Here is a 19,741-nt window from a genome sequence, read left to right as displayed (position 1 = left end):
TACATTGCTATTAGATTTATACATAATCTCATTCCCTGATATTCTGCAGTTGTCTCCACCACTTTTAGCAGCCATTTTGTGGTTGTGCCCACCATCCAAAGTGCACAAAGGCTCAACCGGTTGGGTACCCCAGTTGTAGATACTTCAAGTTCTACTTAAGTGTGCAACACTGCCATGGATGTAATAGTGTTAATTCATTTTCACATGTGTGTAACTTTGGACTGCAACATGAATGTTGTTATTTACCCTACTTTGAGCTTGACAGAAATAGCTTTTAGGAGGACGCACGTATATCCAACAATGATGTGGCTCATTTCAGTGCCGGCAAAACAGGAACCGCCTTCTTCCACTAACAGTGGCATGGGACCACGTGTCAGCAAAGTGGCAAACAAGAATCCGCTCCTATGGTAATATCTCAGTTTTTGTATACCTTACTACTACACACTTTGTACCAAATACTTACAATCCTTTATATATATATATATATCATTCGGCGGAGAATGAGCTCACCATTCTCTCAAGCATTTCTAGCACAGAGGGAATGAGTGGATTAAGACTAGAATTGTTAAAAAGATGTTTCTAACATATAAGAACAGCAAAAATCACTGTAGGAACTCGTGGGGTTTTTTTAGAGATCTGAATACACGTGAAGCAATTATGCTTACATTAGAACTGTGTTGACGTGATAAAACTGAATCACTGAAATAAGAAACATTCAAGTGACTGATTTAACAATTGTTATATTATCCTTGAGACAATTCAATGTTTACTCACTGCTAAGATACAATAGCCTGCTCCCATTTAAAAGAGAAAAAAACACAGTAAAAAGTCCTTAAGATAGCAAACAAGAATATAATTTTAAAAATTAAACATTTCAAACTCATGACATCAATTTGCAATACTTTGTTTGATGTGAAACTTATTCCAATCGTAAACTGAATGAATAAAACATTTGCTGTTCGTTGTTAAAAGCCCAGAACAGTCTACTGCAAGTTTTGACTGAGAAATTAGTTTTAAGCTACCATTTTAACTCAAGGCATGTAGGAAATTATTCAGTTCAAGAGCTGGTTTAGAGCCACCACTCAAATACAATTTCTGTTCCCAAGTTAGATTGTGGCAAAAAGCCTAAGGCTTTTTCTCTCAGGAGACTGAGAGAAAAATTTAACAGGTGGTGAGCAAGAGAACTACACTTGTTTAGTAACACCAAATTAAAACAATGGACAGCAATAGTCATCTATGGTTTGTTTTTTTTAAAGACAACTTGGGAAAATAAATCACTGTACACAACAATGTGGAGGCTGTTAAAGTGACAAATCCAGAGAAAGTACAGTGCAAGACATGCTTTTCCAGTTACAATTTCAAAGCAGGAGTGCAAAAGAAATTAAAGCTTTATTGTCTGAAGTCAATTTATTTGTTAGGATTTAAAAAGCACTCAGATTTAATTAAGTTTACAGACAGTTCTGTCTATGTATCAGTGAGATCTTTTTCTGAACACAAACTTTAAAAACTGTGAAGAACACAAACCCCTCTCCTCCCCCACCCGCAAACACCTAACAGTCTTCTGACTGCTGAACCAGCATCAGTAGGGTATAACCAGAAACCTGCAGGAAAGAGAAACCACCTCTTGCTTTAGATAAGAATATCCGTGATCTACAGGCAACAGAAGCAGTGAATGACCCAGCTTCTATGTGCTTCTGCTATAGTGTGTCAAAATGTTTTCACAAGAAATGAAAACTATGCTAAAAGTATGTGCAGAGAGCTGGCTAAGGAACAAAACAAAACAAATTCTACAAAAGTTGGGAAAAGCAGCTTTAATAGCAATTCCGGGCAAGTGCTTTAGCAAGATGACTAGGCAATGCATGCACCTATCCATGCAAAGATAAAATTATGGCTCCAGACGCTTAGTAGGGTATGCATTTGTGAAAATCAAACTGAAGTCAACTGCTTGCTAAATTTACAAAAATATAAATAGCCAATGCTGTAGCTTAAGAAGTCATCTTTACTTGTTATGAAGACTCCCAAGTGTATAACCTACTTTTCAGACAGTCTAAACAAGGTCACTTGCAACAAAAAAGTCAACCTTTTTTCAAAACAAGATTTTAAAAAGTGGGTCTTTTCAAGTGAACATGACATCTTCTGTTTACCAGTTTAAAATAAACTCAGGCTTCATTTGACTAGAAGACACTCCTATATCAGAAGAGGCATAAACATAAATTTCACTTAATTAGTCACCTGCACAGAAAAGTTAACTTTTCAGAACATGATAGAACAGGTCTGGTTAGTACAAATCTATGGCAAATTATCACAGTCCTGTACAGTCAGGCCCACTCAAACAGAAGCGGGGGGGGGGGAGGAGGGGGAATGTCTTAACAATAAGAGAAAATTGTTCAAGTCTATGGTGTTCTGAAGAACCAGTAGGCTAAATGAGACCATGCTGTGAATATCAGTATCCAGAACAGACAACCTGCTTGGGCTACTAAAGCAGTGCATTCTCCTGGGAGGTATCATTTATTCCACAGTTATTTGTTATTCCGAAGGCGTTTTGACTTCCTAAGTGAACCTATTGATTCAACGGCTTTCTTCCGCTTTCTAGTAGTTTCTTCACTTGGTGCAGAACCTGAGGAACTTCCTACTGCACTTTCCATGACCTCTCGTAGTTTGCGCTCAAGCTCAGCCAATCGGGCGTTCTGCTCACCTATGATTTGGGTTTGCTCAAGCAGTTTCTGGTCTTGGTCTTGGAGCTGCTTCTGCTGCTCTTGCACTTTGGTGCGAAGCTCTGAAATTTCACGCCTTAGCACAGTCACACCTGCACCATTGGTTTTAACTTGCTGCTGGAGTTTGGTGACCTCTTGCCTTGATGGGTTCTGTTTGGAGAAGAGCTGCATTGTTGTTAAGGCTGCAGAAGGACCTGGAACTGAAGGAAGAGAGTTATCAGTTTTCCCTTTCCAGTTCTGAACAGCATTTAATACTGTTCTCCCAAGGTCATGTTTGTAAAGTGGTGGTGAACATGCAAATATCTATAACTATTATTATACTATTTTTACAGGTTCAGTTAGAAAACAATTTAAGAGCAGTCCTGAAGATCCACCTAGTCCAAATACATATTTCAGCAATTGTCCTGATGACCTTTCTGTGATCTTGTCTCCTAGTATTGGTGTTCAGGGGCTTGTTGCCTCTAAATCATGCTAGTAATAACCACTGTTGGATAGGGATGTGCACTCTCAATCCAATCTGAATGCATTTCTTTATAAGTATTTTTCAGGTACCCAGAGCAGTATTTGGGATTCTTGTAATACCAGTAATTGGGTACCATATGATTCCAGAAATATTTGGGAATAACTGGGATTGCCATTTTAAGGTTCCCAGGGCCTGTATTTCTTCCCTGTCACAAGTGCCTTGGATAAGGGGAGGGAGGCTGCTCTTCCAGGCAATGGGATTAGGTAGCAGGGAAAGAACTGTCTGCACAGTCACAATTATTCTCTCACAGTCCTGCATAGAAAGAGGATAAAAAGCAAACCTGGCTGCAGCGTGAATCCATTTTAGGGCAAGATTTTTTGGAGCGGTATTCTGCACTATTATGCAGAATACCAGGGATTCCCAACCGGGCTTTCCCAGAATCTTGGGGGTCTATGAGATCTCCCCAGGGGATCATCTGCCTTTCCCAGAAGTTCAGGTGGTTGCTGACATCACTAGATGTCACTGGATCCTCAGGCCCTAAAGACTGCCCTCTGAAGTTGCCATTCTACCAAGGGAACTGTAATTGAAGGAGAACTCTAGGCAAAAAGGATGGTGAGAAATTGTGTGTTGCAACAATGCCTGGATTGAGACCTTTTGGGGGGAGACTGACAGGAACAAGAGGCAAAGAGTTTTGAAGCATGTTTTAAGTGAGATATAGTGTCAGGCTTTCCTGCCCTCCCTGCTTACTTCTTCAGATTTGTGAAGAACTGCATTTGACTGACACTGAGTTTGCTAACCAAGGCTACAAGAGAAATGGGTGGTTAGTTCCCTGAACAAGGTATTTTGCATTGCAAAGCATAAACAGCCCACATAGCTTTGGTTTACTTGCTTGAAGTCTCTGCAGAACTGGCACTCCGACTATGGTCTGGACACATGACTGGCCATGTACTGTGGAGGGGGAAGGGGTTGAGTTTGCATGCTTTCAGCTCTTTCCACTGTTATGATTCTAGGACCCCATTTAACATGTTTTGGGTAAAACCATGGCATAGTTTGGCGAGACTGTATGCTGTCAGAACGGAGACTGGAAACTGCATGTCTGAAAAGCTCTTATGTGTAAAGAGCCAGCTTGGTGTAATAATAAAATAAGGTAAAGGTAAAGGTATCCCCTGTGCAAGCACCGAGTCATGTCTGACCCTTGGGGTGACGCCCTCTAGCGTTTTCATGGCAGACTCAATACAGGGTGGTTTGCCAGTGCCTTCCCCAGTCATGACCGTTTACCCCCCAGCAGCAAGCTGGGTACTCATTTTACCGACCTCGGAAGGATGGAAGGCTGAGTCAACCTTGAGCCGGCTGCTGGGATCGAACTCCCAACCTCATGAGCAAAGCTTTCAGGCGGCTGCCTTACCACTCTGCGCCACAAGAGGCTCTTAATAATAAAATAAATAAAAAAAAATTCTTATTTTATTTTATTTTATTTTATTTAATAATAAAATAAGAATAATAAAATTGTATTTATATACTGTCCTTCCAATGCTCAGGGCAGGTAACAACATTAAAACAAATACAAAAAACAAAACTTTAAAAACTATTACAATTTGTAAATTCCTGTAATTTGTGCCGTCCACTAAGATCCCAACCAAAGATTTCTGGCAGGCGTGAAAGTGGTTAACAGGGACTACTTCTAATCTAGTGAACCAAGATTGATTCCCTGCTCCTCCACATGCAGCCAGTTGAGTGACCTTGGTTCAGTCCGAGTCCTGTTCTCACAGAGCAGTTTCTCTCAGAGCTCTCTCAGCCTCACCTACCTTACAGGATGTCCGTTGTGGGTGATTTTTGAGACTCCTTTGGGCAGTGAAAAGTGGGATATAAAAAAAAACTCTTCTTAAAAAGAAAAATAATCCTTACATCTAGTAAACTAACCCTCCCAGGAGCAGGTCAGGCAAAGCTTGGCATACTATTTTTAAAAGGGAGTTTTCATATCATTTCCTGTATTTTGAGTAGCATGCGCCTGCAATGTGCCCTTCTGAATGGTTACTTTGGTAAGCAAAATGCAAATGCGCTCTCGATGCTTATGATGCATTCAACATTCCCAGAAGTTTTATCCTCCTAACAAATATGTAGGGTACATTAGACTAAGAGTGTGCGACTGGCTCAAAGTCACCAAACAGCTTCCGTGGCAAAGTGGAGATCATGAAACTGGGCTTGAAGTTCAGCATCATGGGATGTACATGTGCCCTTGTTTCAAGTGGGGTGGAAGTGCAAGGAGAGAAGTGGCTGGTGGGAGAGCCTTGAGATTTTGAGGCGAGGGGATTGGTGTGGATGAGTCACACAGAGGTGGTAGGAGAATCATAGAATCAAGAATAATAGAGTTGGAAGGGACCTCATGGGTCATCTAGTCCAAACCCTTGCACTATGCAGGACACTATGCAGAAGAGGGCTGATTTGGGAGTCCTGGTCATTGACAGATGGCAGATGACTGGTGGCAGTGTTTTTGTTTGGTTTTTTGTTTGTGGTGCATTGAGCAAGTGTTGAGGGCAGTGGCCACAGTTCCTTGGAGAGTTTATATTACATTATCTTTGGGGTGGACCTTTCTAAATTGGGGGGGGGGGGGATCCTGCTTCAAGTATTAAAGTGCTTCTAGGGCTGCAGAGAAAAAAGTTGCCAATCTAATATGGTGGGGAAATTAAATTTCAGAGAGGGAAGAGGACCCCTGGGATGGCTAGTGCTGGGGATGAGGGGACAGACAGGTGAGGTTACCTTCTGCTTCAAAGGAGAACAGGGATAGATCTCTTTTGGTGATGCAGCCTAACTCAACAGTAGCAGAGCTCTTGTTGGACTGAACAAAAAATAATCTTCACTGAACTTGTCTTTATTTTGGGCTGAGAATCTGGACTGAGGTATCAACTCTTCCCAGTAGACTTTGATTTACTGCCTGAGAAACTTAGCACCTCTTTAAGAAACTACCCTTCACCAGTAATTACAAGAGCCAAGTGTAGAGCGAGATTGGCTAGTTGAGACACCTTGTTAACTTATAAAGAACGTTCTCCTCTGAATAGGATTGTTTGTGTACTGGATTTTTCAGTATATTCACATCAAACTAAAAATATTATTTCCAAACATTGGGATATGATTTCTCATTTAAAAGGATGTGAAACAAGTCCTATTTCTGCGTGGGAGGAACATTAAAGAGCTCATTTCTCAATCTGCTACCTCTGGAGAAGATTGGCTACCAGCTGGTTGCTTTAAATGTGGGAAATGTCAAGCTTGCGAATATATGGATGACGCTAAGGCACCCTATTTACTGGTGGAGGATTGTAATATCGCCATTAAAACATCCATAAATTCCAAAACATCTCCTACAATTTATTTAATTAGATGCTCTTGTCCAAAGGTATATACTGGTGTGTTGGCACATCCTTTAAAGACATGGATATTAGAACATGTGTCCATATTAAAATACACCGTCATTGAGGCTCCCCTCATCCAACATTTTCTGGAGCCTAATTATTCTTGCTGTAAAGATTTTTATTTTTATGCTGTAAAGATTTTTATTCCATAGGAACCTGGAACGTCAGATCCATGAATCAAGGCAAGCTGGACGTGGTTAAACAAGAAATGAGAAGACTGAACATCGACATTTTAGGAATCAGTGAACTAAAATGGACAGGAATGGGTGAATTTAATTCAGATGACCATTAGGTATACTACTGTGGACAAGAATCTCGCAGAAGAAATGGAGTAGCCTTCATAATCAATAAGAGAGTAGGAAAAGCAGTCTTGGGATACAATCCCCAAAATGACAGAATGATCTCAGTTCGAATCCAAGGCAAACCATTCAACATCACAGTGATCCAGGTCTATGCCCCAACCACTGCTGCTGAAGAGGATGAAGTTGATCAGTTCTATGAAGCCCTACAACACCTTATAGAAGCAACGCCAAAAAATGATGTGCTTATCACCATGGGGGATTGGAATGCTAAAGTAGGAAGCCAAAAGATAACTGGGATAACAGGCAAGTTTGGCCTTGGAGTACAAAATGAAGCAGGGCACAGGCTGGTAGAATTTTTTCAAGAGAATACAATGGTCATAGCAAACACTCTTTTCCAACAACCCAAGAGACGACTCTACACATGGACATCACCAGACGGTCAACACAGAAATCAGATTGACTATGTACTCTGCAGCCAAAGATGGAAAAGTTCTATACAGGCAATAAAAACAAGACCAGGAGCTGATTGTGGTTCAGATCATGAGCTTCTTGTTGCAAAATTTAGGCTTAAATTGAAGAAAGTAGGGAAAAGCACTAGGCCACTCAGGTACGAAATAAATCATATCCCCGACGAATATACAGTAGAGGTGACAAATAGATTTAAGGAATTAGATCTGATAGACAGAGTGCCTGAAGAACTATGGACGGAGGTTCGCAACATTGTACAAGAGGTAGCAACTAAAACCATCCCAAAGAAAAAGAAATGCAAGAAATCAAAATGGCTGTCTGAGGAAGCTTTACAAATAGCTAAGGAGAGAAGGGAAGTGAAAGGCAAGGGAGAAAGAGAAAGATACACCCAATTGAATGCAGAATTCCAGAGAAAAGCTAGAAGAGATAAGAATGCCTTCTTAAATGAACAGTGCAAACAAATAGAAGAAAACAATAGAATGGGGAGGACCAGAGATCTTTTCAAGAAAATTGGAGATATGAAGAGAACGTTTCATGCAAAGATGGGTATGATAAGGGACCAAAATGGTAGGGACCTCACAGAAGCAGAAGAGATTAAGCAAAGGTGGCAAAATTATACAGAAGAACTATACAAGAGCGAGCTTAACATCCCTGATGACCACAGTGGGGTAGTTACTGACCTGGAGCCAGACATCCTGGAATGTGAAGTCAAATGGGCCTTAGGAAGTCTGAGCAACAATAAAGCTAGTGGTGGTGACAGCATTCCAGTTGAACTATTCAAAATCTTAAAGGACGATGCAGTAAAAGTGCTACACTCAATATGCCAGCAAATTTGGAAAACTCAGCAATGGCCACAGGATTGGAAAAGGTCAGTTTACATTCCAATCCCAAAGAAGGGCAATGCCAAAGAATGTTCAAACTACCGCACCATTGCACTCATTTCTCATGCTAGCAAAGTTATGCTCAAAATCCTACAAGCTAGGCTCCAGCAATATGTGGACCGAGAACTTCCAGAAGTACAGGCAGAATTTCGAAGAGGTAGAGGAACTAGAGATCAAATTGCCAACATACGCTGGATCATGGAAAAAGCTAAGGAGTTCCAGAAGAAAATCTACTTCTGCTTCATTGACTATGCTAAAGCCTTTGATTGTGTGGAGCACAACAAATTGTGGCAAGTTCTTAAAGAGATGGGAATACCAGAGCATCTTATTTGTCTCTTGAGAAATTTATATGCAGGTCAAGAAGCAACAGTGAGAACTGAACATGGAATCACTGACTGGTTCAAAATTGAGAAAGGAGTTCGGCAAGGCTGTATACTGTCGCCTTGCCTATTTAACTTGTATGCGGAGCACATCATGAGAAAGGCGGGATTAGAGGAGTCACAAATTGGGATCAAGATTGCAGGGAGAAATATCAACAACCTCAGATATGCAGATGATACCACTCTAATGGCAGAAAGTGAAGAGGAACTAAAGAGCCTGTTGATGCGGGTGAAGGAGGAGAGTGCAAAAGTTGGCTTGAAACTCAACATCAAGAAAACAAAGATCATGGCAGCCGGCCCTCTCAATTCCTGGCAAATAGATGGGGAAGAAATGGAGATAGTGACAGATTTTATTTTCCTCGGCTCCAAGATCACTGCAGATGGGGACTGCAGCAAAGAAATTAAAAGACGCTTGCTCCTGGGGAGGAAAGCTATGGCAAATCTAGACAGCATCCTAAAAAGCAGGGACATCACCCTACCAACAAAAGTGCGTTTAGTCAAGGCTATGGTATTCCCAGTTGCAATGTATGGCTGTGAAAGTTGGACCATAAGGAAGGCCGAGCGTCAAAGAATTGAGGCTTTTGAACTCTGGTGCTGGAGAAGACTCTTGCGAGTCCCTTGGACTGCAAGGCGAACAAACCGGTCAGTCCTAGAGGAGATCAGCCCTGACTGCTCTTTAGAAGGCCAGATCCTGAAGATGAAACTCAAATACTTTGGCCACCTCATGAGAAGGAAGGACTCCCTGGAGAAGAGCCTAATGCTGGGAGTGATCGAGGGCAAAAGAAGAAGGGGACGACAGAGAATGAGGTGGATGGATGGAGTCACTGAAGCAGTAGGTGCAAACTTAAAAGGACTCCAGGGAATGGTAGAGGACAGGAAGGCCTGGAGGATCATTGTCCATGGGGTCGCGATGGGTCGGACACGACTTCGCACATAACAACAACAACAATTATTCTTGGGATCAGATAAAATTGACTGGTATGGAACATGTACAACAATATGGTTTGGCCAAATTTAACTTCCATAATGATATGATGCCAGAGGATGAGCCCCTCAGGTCGGAAGGTGTCCAATATGCTACTGGAGATGAGCAGACGGCTAGTACGAGTACCCCAGAATGAATGAAGCGACTGGGCCAAAGCCGAAAGGACGCTCAGTTGTGGAGGGAACTGGTGGCGAAAAGACAGTCCGATGCTGTAAATACTTTTATTCCATAGGAATCTGGAACATCAGATCCATGAATCAAGGCAAGCTGGACATGGTCAAACAAGAGATGACAAGATTGAACATCAACATTTTAGGAATTAGTGAACTAAAATGGACAGGAATGGGTGAATTTAATTCAGATGACCATCAGATATACTACTGTGGGCCTATACTACTGTGGGTAAGAACCTCTCAGCTTTCATAATCAATAAAAGAGTAGGAAAAGCAGTATTGGGATACAATCCCCAAAATGACAGAATGATCTCAGTTCGAATCCAAGGCAAACCATTCAACATCACAGTAATCCAGGTCTATGCCCCAACCACTGCTGCTGAAGAAGATGAAATTGTCCAGTTCTATGAAGCACTACAACACCTTCTAGAAGCAACACCAAAAATGATGTGCTTATCATCATAAGGAATTGGAATGCTAAAGTAGGAAGCCAAAAGATTACCAGGATAACAGGCAAGTTAGGTCTTGGAGTACAAAATGAAGCAGGGCACAGGCTGGTAGAATTTTGTCAAGAGAATACAATGGTCATAGCAAACACTCTTTTCCAACAACCCAAGAGACAACTCTACACATGGACAACACCAGACGGTCAGCACAGAAATCAGATTGACTATGTGCTCAGCAGCCAAAGATGGAGAAGTTCTATACAGTCAGTCAAAACAAGACCAGGAGCCGATTGTGGTTCAGATCATCAGCTTCTTGTTGCATAATTTAGACTTAAATTGAAGAAAGTAGGGATAAAAATAGGCCATTCAGGTATGAACTAAGTCATATCCCCGACGAAAATACAGTAGAGGTGACAAATAGATTTAAGGAATTAGATCTGATAGACAGAGTGCCTGAAGAACTATGGACGGAGGTTTGCAACATTGTACAAGAGGTAGCAACTAAAACCATCCCAAAGAAAAAGAAATGCAAGAAATCAAAATGGCTGTCTGAGGAAGCTTTACAAATAGCTAAGGAGAGAAGGGAAGTGAAAGGCAACGGAGAAAGAGAAAGATACACCCAATTGAATGCAGAATTCCAGAGAAAAGCTAGAAGAGATAAGAATGCCTTCTTAAATGAACAGTGTATACATATAGAAGAAAACAATAGAATGGGGAGGACCAGATATCTTTTCAAGAAAATTGGAGATATGAAGAGAACGTTTCATGCAAAGATGGGTATGATAAGGGACCAAAATGGTAGGGACCTAACAGAAGCAGAAGAGATTTTTAAAAGGTGGAAAGATTATACAGAAGAACTATACAAGAGCGAGCTTAACATCCCTGATAACCACAATGTTTCCTTGTAAGGCAAAGTGGGGGTTAAAAGACAGGCACAAGCAGAGGAAAAATGACCTTCCTTCTCCACCCACAAATTATTCTAGGTATAGAGATGTACAGCAATAAGTAACTTTTCTTCGAATACTGATTCTACTGGACTCTGATTTCACTCAACTGGTTTAAAGTAATCCAAATAAAAACCAGAAAATACAGCTTTACTACGGCCCCCCTAGACATTAAGCTGCTAATGATAATCTCTTTTACTACTTGAGAGGTGAATATAGGGTCAGAGGATGTGACCTAAGAGTTAGAAGAGATAAAAAGATACTTCTTCCTGCTCACACATTTGGGGCTGGTCCTGAGGGACCAGAGCTATAGTGCTAATAATACAGTAGCCCTACACTGGAAAAGTTCATGGCTTGTTGAAAAAACACTGTGCATCTAATCCTGAAGCTGTGTATTTTTCCCACCCTCAGCGCAATCTTCCAAATATTTGTATTCACTATGATTATTCGCTGGTCTCCAAATGTACAACTATTTTTAAATACTCTGTTTCAGAAGATGCAAGAACTTACAAGAAAGTAGACTGCTACAGCAACTTAGAGGAACAACTCAAAGGCACTGGAAAAGGTACCTGGTGCTGCTGCTATAAGACGTCCTGATACGTCTGATCCTGGCAACTTTCTTTTTAGGATTGGAACAATTTTCTCATCAAAATATTCCATTGCCATAGATGAAATGTCCCTTAACTCCTGAAGGACTTCATGGGCTCTCTGGGGAGCTTTGGTAGAGTTTACGTACCTTAACACACGATAAATTTCATCAATTACCTGAAACACAAGGTAGAAAAAAATAAGACATGGCTACTGAGAAGATCTACAAGGGGTATTCTTCTCCATCAGCAATAGTAATACTTTAAATATTTTTAGTTAGAGTTTTGAAATCACATGTGAAATATTTTAAGAGTGATTATAGTTTGTTTTATTTGCTGGAATAGCAAATCTGAGGACTGGCAACCAGACAATTTTAAGAATCGTTTTATAAATGCCTTTATTCTGTATGGCATAAGACCAGTACTAACAAAAAAGTCAAATGTATGATTAAGAAAGCAACAGCAGGATTTTATATGGTAACATTCAGATCACTGAATTGCTCCAAAAATGTAAAGTTTTAATTTTATTCCTCCACACTTTGCTATATTAGACTTTGTACTTTACCTTCCCAGGTATAAAGCAGCAGAGGTTAGAATCTACATACTTCATGAATGTCATATTTAGTAATGACAGCCTTGTTTCTACAGCAGCAAGAATATCTGCATGGCGAGCTAGTGAATGATTTCTCCTTTCTGATTCTCGTCTAAAAACAAGTGACAGGAAAACAATCAAGTTACATAGGAAAACAGCATCTTCTATTCTTACAAAGCCAGGATTATTTGGAATTCAAAAATCTGCACAGATTTGCCTCAGCAAAACCACCAAACTTATTTCATTTTTGCACAAAAATGCAACTTTTAGCTGCAAGTACTGAATTAGCAGTGACAAGTTTGTACTCAACATCCTAAAAGACAATTTACCCCCTCTTCACACATTCTTCCTTAGATTTTCTACAGAGACTAATGAAAAAGTAATATGTAGAATTTCATCATATACCCTATTAAAAGAGTGAGCTGGAAGCTTCCAGATGCATTTCCAATGTACATGCAGTCCCACTTTCCATGTATATAAGCATATTCTATTTTTCTTGTTGTACCTAATTGCCAATACACAATCTTTCCATGCATAAAACATACACAGTGCAGTTTATGATCCAGCATTACTATAGCTTATCCAGCATTACCAGCACATCCTGCATGACTATAACAAATGTTTCCTTGTAAGGCAAAGTGGGGGTTAAAAGACAGGCACAAGCAGAGGGAAAATGACCTTCCTTCTCCACCCACAAATTATTCTAGGTATAGAGATGTACAGCAATAAGTAACTTTTCTTCGAATACTGATTTCTAGAATATTAGGCATGTTTAACAATTACATAAGTAACAGTGGAGATGGAGACTTGTGGATTTACTGCATAGCTACACCATTCACACTAATCTATTAGGAATATACTTCATCATTGCCATGAATCCTTCTGGCAAAAGGCAATGGAGACCTTTGAAAACTCTGCCCTTTAAATACGTTTTTCATGGCAAGCAGCTTTTATTTTTATAAACTGTACACCGGAGGGGTGGGTGCATACCTTGGAAGTTGTGCTTTAACTTGTTTCTGGCACAAGTTGTGGTATCTTTCCACTTTCAAAAATCCCTGATTCAGCATCCTCTGGCAGACTAAGTCCATTCGCTTACATACCTGCATGAAAAATACAAAACACAAAAAACTTCAGCTGTCCCCTTAAACAATTAATAAGCCAAGACTACCTTTATAACTAACCAGCAAACCACTGCTTAATTCCAGAGGAGGTCGAATCCCAGCACACCAGCCCTTGGCTTTCCAAGTCTTTGCTTCCATCTTTATGTTGTTCCATATTTTTAGGAACAGTTCAGAGTTAAAATGTGAAAATGGACCAAATTAATATTATTGTGCCCTTACACACCACTGTTTTGTAGTTTCAGAAATCGTAGGAGGAATGGGATCCACTCTAGCATAAATACACCGTCATGCGTTCCAAACAGAGGATCACCAGATAAGAGGCCTTCAAAACAGCCTAATTTGCACAGAATCTTGTCTAATCTAATTCATATAAATCCTACTTGGTTCATATATACCAAAGTTGTAACAACCTTTTGGAGTCTGCTAGTAAGAATAGCAGTAGCATCTATATTCATCAAAGTCAGAAAATGTGCACACTAAACCTTTGCCAGGTTTAGGAATTACATAGGCAACATACTACGGGCGGAGTTTTGCAACATTGTACAAGAGGTAGCAACTAAAGCCATCCCAAAGAAAAAGAAATGCAAAATAGTGCAAAATGGCTGTCTGAGGAAGCTTTACAAATAGCTGAGGAGAGAAGGGAAGTGAAAGGCAAGGGAGAAAGAGAAAGATACACCCAATTGAATGCAGCTAGAAGAGATAAGAATGCCTTCTTAAATGAACAGTGCAAATAAATAGAGGAAAACAATAGAATAGGGAGGACCAGAGATCTCTTCAAGAAAATTGGAGATATGAAGAGAACGTTTCATGCAAAGATGGGTATGATAAAGGACCGAAATGGTAGGGTTAAACATTGTTTGTGACAATGCAAAGTTCTGTAATATTTTGTCTTTGTACCTTGGCTCTGTAATTTAGCTTCTGGCTTTGTGAGGAGGATGTACTTAACCATCTCTTGAAATACTGCCAAATAGTGCCAATGTTTATGTACCAGGCCGCCGACTTCCAAGGCCAGCGGAAGCTACTAGAATTGTTGATATTAAACCATTGGGGTTCGGCGGAGGGCTGAGGGGAACGGAACATTGCTTTTGGGCCTTTCCAGTGACTTTGCAAATTGGCAAGGGGTGGTCTAGGGGGTGGTCCAGGTGGGTTGTACAAAGGGTAGAGATTTTTTTTACCCATAAGGGCATCACCTTTACCCCACCTCCAATGGAAAGTTATTTAATCTCATGTATCTCTATTGTTCGACACACAGGCTTTTCTGGGACAACCCCCCCCCCCCGTATCATTTTGTTCTGCTGCAGTTGAATAAAATTATTGAAAGGTTTTCCAGTCTAGTGGTCACTCTGTTTGGGTACTGCACACACCCAGACCAGGCCCTGGGCTATCAGCAAGTTTTTTAAGAGATGGGAATACCAGAGCATCTTATCTGTCTCTTGAGAAACCCATATGCAGGTCAAGAAGCAACAATGAGAACCGGGCATGGAATCACTGATTGGTTCAAAACTGAGAAAGGAGTTCGGCAAGGCTGTATACTGTCGCCTTGTCTATTTAACTTGTGTGAGTCGCTCTTGGAACCCCCTCTCGGCTTCCTCTTTCTCTGCCGTGATGTGGGCCTTCCTTCGTCGCTTTTGGTAAAGATACGCAGCTCAACAAACTCTCCACAGCAACAGTTTATTCAGCATCAGTTTACACCTCCAAACTGCATCAGCCACCACCCTTTCCTTTTCCCCTCCTTATATTCCCCTGTGCTGACTCCATCCTCTTATTTAGTCACACTCACTCCCTTCTGACCTTGCTCACCTGGCTCTAAGCCCCATTGTGTGTCTTTCCCTCAGCTGTGTTCACCCTTTCTTTCCCTTCTAGCAGTCTTCTTTCTTCTGCTGGGCATTCAGGTAAGTTAATTTCACTGTCTTCCAGGTTCCATCTCACTCGGAACCTTGGTCTGGCAATTTGTGAGAGTGGCAGAGCTGGGGGGGGGGGTCTCCAGCTCTTCACCCTGCTTGTGGGCTGAGAGAAACCTCTTCCCAAGCCTTCCTACACTTTTATCTGTCTCTTTGAGTCTGGGTTGGCTTTGGAGCTTCTTCTGGCTCCCTGTGATTTTCCCTTGATATCCCGGTTGCACAATGGGGTTTTTCTCACTGGCTACGCCCGCCCCGCCTGGACAACTTGTATGCGGAGCATATCATGAGAAAGGCGGGGCTAGATGAGTCACAAATTGGGATCAAGATTGCAGGGAGAAATATCAACAACCTCAGATATGCAAATGATACCACTCTAATGGCAGAAAGCAAAGAGGAACTAAAGAGTCTCTTGATGCGGGTGAAGGAGGAGAGTGCTAAAGTTGGCTTGAAACTCAACATCAAGAAAACGAAGATCATGGCATCCGGCCCTCTCAAATCCTGGCAAATAGATGGGGAAGAAATGGAGGTAGTGACAGATTTTATTTTCCTGGGCTCCAAGATCACTGCAGATGGGGACTGCAGCAAAGAAATTAAAAGATGCTTACTTCTGGGGAGGAAAGCTATGGAAAATCTAGACAGCATCCTAAAAAGCAGAGACATCACCCTGCCAACAAAAGTGCGTCTAGTCAAGGCTATGGTATTCCCAGTTGCAATGTATGGCTGTGAAAGTTGGACCATAAGGAAGGCCGAGTGTCAAAGAATTGAGGCTTTTGAACTCTGGTGCTGGAGAAGATTCTTGCGATTCCCTTGGACTGCAAGGCGAACAAACCGGTCAGTCCTAGAGGAGATCAGCCCTTACTGCTCCTTAGAAGGCCAGATCCTGAAGATGAAACTTGGCCACCTTATGAGAAGGAAGAGCCTAATGCTGGGAGCAATTGAAGGCAAAAGAAGAAGGGGACGACAGAGAATGAAGCGGCTGGATGGAGTCACTGAAGCAGTCAGTGTGAACTTAAATGGAGTCCGGGGAACGGTAGAAGACAGGAAGGCCTGGAGGATCATTGTCCATGGGGTTGCGATGGGTTGGACACAACTTCACACCTAACAACAGCAACAACAAAGAGGGATTATGATTTAAGCACCATTATATGCAAAGGGCCTACCATACCACATCATGGCTATACACACTGATGGGGGGGAGGCCATCTGGTTTGTAGTTCAGTATCACATTTGTTCACTCTATTCTAACCCACTATATTATGACCCCGGATAGCTCTATTTTGTCAACAGACTGCCTGCCCCCCATGCCTTCATGTCTGTTTTTACTTCAAGTGACATCCAAATAGGGACTTGAAGTATCTGAAGAATAGACCCCGACTTCTCTCGCCCAGCAAGGGTTGTGGACGCGTCAATTATCTTTGGATTCCTTTAAGTTCTTGAGTGTTGCTTTCAGTATTACTGCGACAACATGGTAAGAAATTGGAATATCTACTGAAAAAGGCTAGTCATGAATGCCCACAACAGAATTTGATATGCTTGGTTAGGGACATAGGAGACCAATGCCCATGGAACCCTGAAAAGGGGTCAGTTACTTTACAGCATTGGGGAAACATAAGGGCTGTATTACATACAGATCTGTGAGCCCCTGTAGAAGTACTGCATGCTACTGAAAAGTTTCGACCAACTTCCAGCTCTCCAGTAACACTCTATGAACCTCTATCCCCTCCTTCATATCAATCTCCCTCTATAATTCTTCCTTCTGTTCCTGGGCTGCCAACATCAACTCTACTGGATCTGATCATGTCCCTCCTCCCATGCCATGTAAAAGTGCATTTCAGCACATGGTGAAGCAGGCAAGACCAGCTCTGATCTTTCAGCAGAAGAACTAGCTTATCTTGAAGCAGTCTGGCCTATGGTCAAAATGCAAAATGCAGAGGGGCAGCAAGTTTTTAATTACTCTCCCGTGCTCAACTCAGTAATTAGGGAACTATGTAAAGCAGTAGTTTTTATGTTAAAGGCATGGTTGTGGCTATTGGGAGTGGAAGCAGCTGATGAGGATGTTACTTTCTCCTGCCCAAGTTCGCACTGGCATGACAGGGGATCAACTCTTTGTAGAAGGTGGTTACGCCACTCAGCAACAGCAGGCTCTTGTCCCAGAGGCAACTTTAAACATTAGTTCACAATGTGTTTCTAAGGCATTTCTAAAGGTTCCCATGATGGGAAAGCCCGCAACAAGCTTCACCACTATCAGGCAAGGACCCACCCAGCTATATGCAGATTTTGTCAATAGACACCAGGAGGCAATTCAGAGGCAAACTGATAATCCTTAGGCTGCCACAGAGTTGTTGCTCATATTGGCTAAAGATAATGCAAACGGTCGAGGCCAGGCATGCTTCCTGGGATCTGGGAACAACCAACAGATTCAAACCCTCAACCAAATACCTGGCAAGAGCTCCCTTTTGCAGGCCCTGTGGAATTGTAAGCTTTTGATATATAAGCTTTGAAATATAATCAAAGATGTTATTTTCAGATGGCTATGAAATTAAGAATTCCCTGACCCCAACCTGGTGCAATGAGCTCCCTGAAGAGTTACGGGCACTGTTGGAATTGTCAGCTTTCCACAGGGCCTGTAAGACGGAGCTCTTCCACTAGGCATATGGTTGAGGCCATGGTGAGTCCTGGAGTTTCCATCAGTGGATTCCTCCACATTGGTACATCTGGACCCTCGCTCCCAACAAGGAAGAGCTCAGGCCTGCTATAGTTGGACTGAGGAAGAGGATGGGGGGGTTAAGAACTCTATTGCCATCTTCTAATGCTTAGCATTAATGTTAATTTTAAGGGGTTTTAGTGGGGTCATAGTGATTTTTATCGTTTTACTGTGAACCATCGCAAGTCTGAATGGAATGTAGCGGTATGTAAATACAAAAATAAATAAAATACATGGTAGGAATGCAAAAAGGAGAACAGGGTTGGAAAGTAAAGTTTAGACATATGAATAAAACTACTGAAGATGAGCTGGAGGAACTTTGAATCATGAGACATAATAATGTTCAAGCCACTGATGGGCTTCCACTATTTGATTGGCTCATAGGATGGCTGCCAGATTTTTCTATTTTTCATCAACTTTTCTAATATGACATCATCATATGTAGTTTTCTAATTAGTACTTGTCTTATTCAATGTCTTCCATCTATATGGTCATTGCGCAATAACCTACACAGCGCTGGATTCCTCAAGCTCAGCCGCCCTATGCTTTAAACAACTTGAAAATTATAAAAAAGAAAAAAGAAGGGTGAGGTGTAGAGATTATTTGCCAAATTTCGGTCTCTTCTCTTTGTTGTTGGGGATACCCAGGCAAGAAGCAGGCTGGAAGATCAGTCTCAGGAAAATCACTGAAAAAAACATGTTTTCCTGCAATATGCTGATCCTGGGAAATTCCACTCCAAGTCCTTTACTTCATAGCATCTTACAATCTGATAGCAATGGAATGTGTACATAGCTATATGCTTCAACAAACTATTCTGTCCTTCACACGCATGGTAAAGTTTCTATTGTTCTGTAAACTGAATTAAAAGCTAGCCTGCTCAAGAAGAGGGCAAAGAGAGACCTAGCACTGGAAGGAAGTCTTCGTGTCTGTCTTTACTTCACAGACCATTCCTAGTAGACATGGCACCTAATTCTGAGACCCTACTGCCCAAAGTGACTGCTGTATAGAACAAAACTTTCATTCTTAATCATTGTAGAGAAATTTCTCTTAGAGGTTTGAATTGCAGTTGCATATATGTCAACAAGGCTACATTTAGTATTCAAGAATGAAATCTATGAGGGATAACTTGGAGAACTCCTTTAAGAAACAGGACTATGTGAGAGTGTCTCAATAAACATCCACCCACCTGCAGATTAACTGTAGTCAAGGTTGAAGCTTGTCTATGTAGTGTATTTGCCTTCAATTTTTGATCAACCCCATCTTGCAAGAATTTGGTGTAATACTGAAGCAAACTCGTCTAGATGTTTTCACTTGAACCACCTGATGTATGCCTTCTAACAGGCATTATAAATTCTATAAGTAGATATTTTTATATAGGCTAGCACGGTGTTTATTTGTGACAATTGCAGATTCGCTTAGTATTTTAATTTCCATGCAGATGTAGCCATGTTGGGTCTGGATGCCACATTAAGCCTTGTTAGAACACGTCTGAACATACTGAAATCTAGCATGGGTCTTCGACCGATATCTCCATTCTCCATTAGGGTCTGTATAGCCAGTCCGGATTGCTCCTTCTGCTCCAGCATCTTGGGAACAGTGAAATTGGTGAGAAAACATAGGTAAAGGTCAGGAGAACATCAGGGCATCTATTTGCTCTGCTCCTGCCATCTGGA

The 19,741-nt window shown here is 41.5% G+C and overlaps 1 protein-coding gene across 1 annotated transcript in view; it reads right to left on the bottom strand.

The window, feature by feature from the left end:
• Window positions 1-724: 724 nt before the first annotated feature.
• Window positions 725-19,741, bottom strand: part of FBXO28 (F-box protein 28) — a 45,494-nt gene continuing 26,477 nt past the window's right edge. The window contains exons 2-5 of the mRNA XM_077340441.1: window positions 13,333-13,442; window positions 12,316-12,454; window positions 11,733-11,928; window positions 725-2,914 (exon numbers count right to left, since the gene is read on the bottom strand). Of these exons, the coding sequence (XP_077196556.1) occupies window positions 2,520-2,914; window positions 11,733-11,928; window positions 12,316-12,454; window positions 13,333-13,442 (840 nt within the window). The 3' untranslated portion in view covers window positions 725-2,519. The remainder of the gene's footprint in view (window positions 2,915-11,732; window positions 11,929-12,315; window positions 12,455-13,332; window positions 13,443-19,741) is intronic.

The sequence above is a fragment of the Paroedura picta genome, chromosome 1 (assembly GCF_049243985.1).
Source record: "Paroedura picta isolate Pp20150507F chromosome 1, Ppicta_v3.0, whole genome shotgun sequence".
NCBI lineage: Eukaryota > Metazoa > Chordata > Lepidosauria > Squamata > Gekkonidae > Paroedura > Paroedura picta.
Note: the sequence above shows the minus strand (reverse complement) of the source record. Positions and strands in the feature narration are given on the sequence as shown.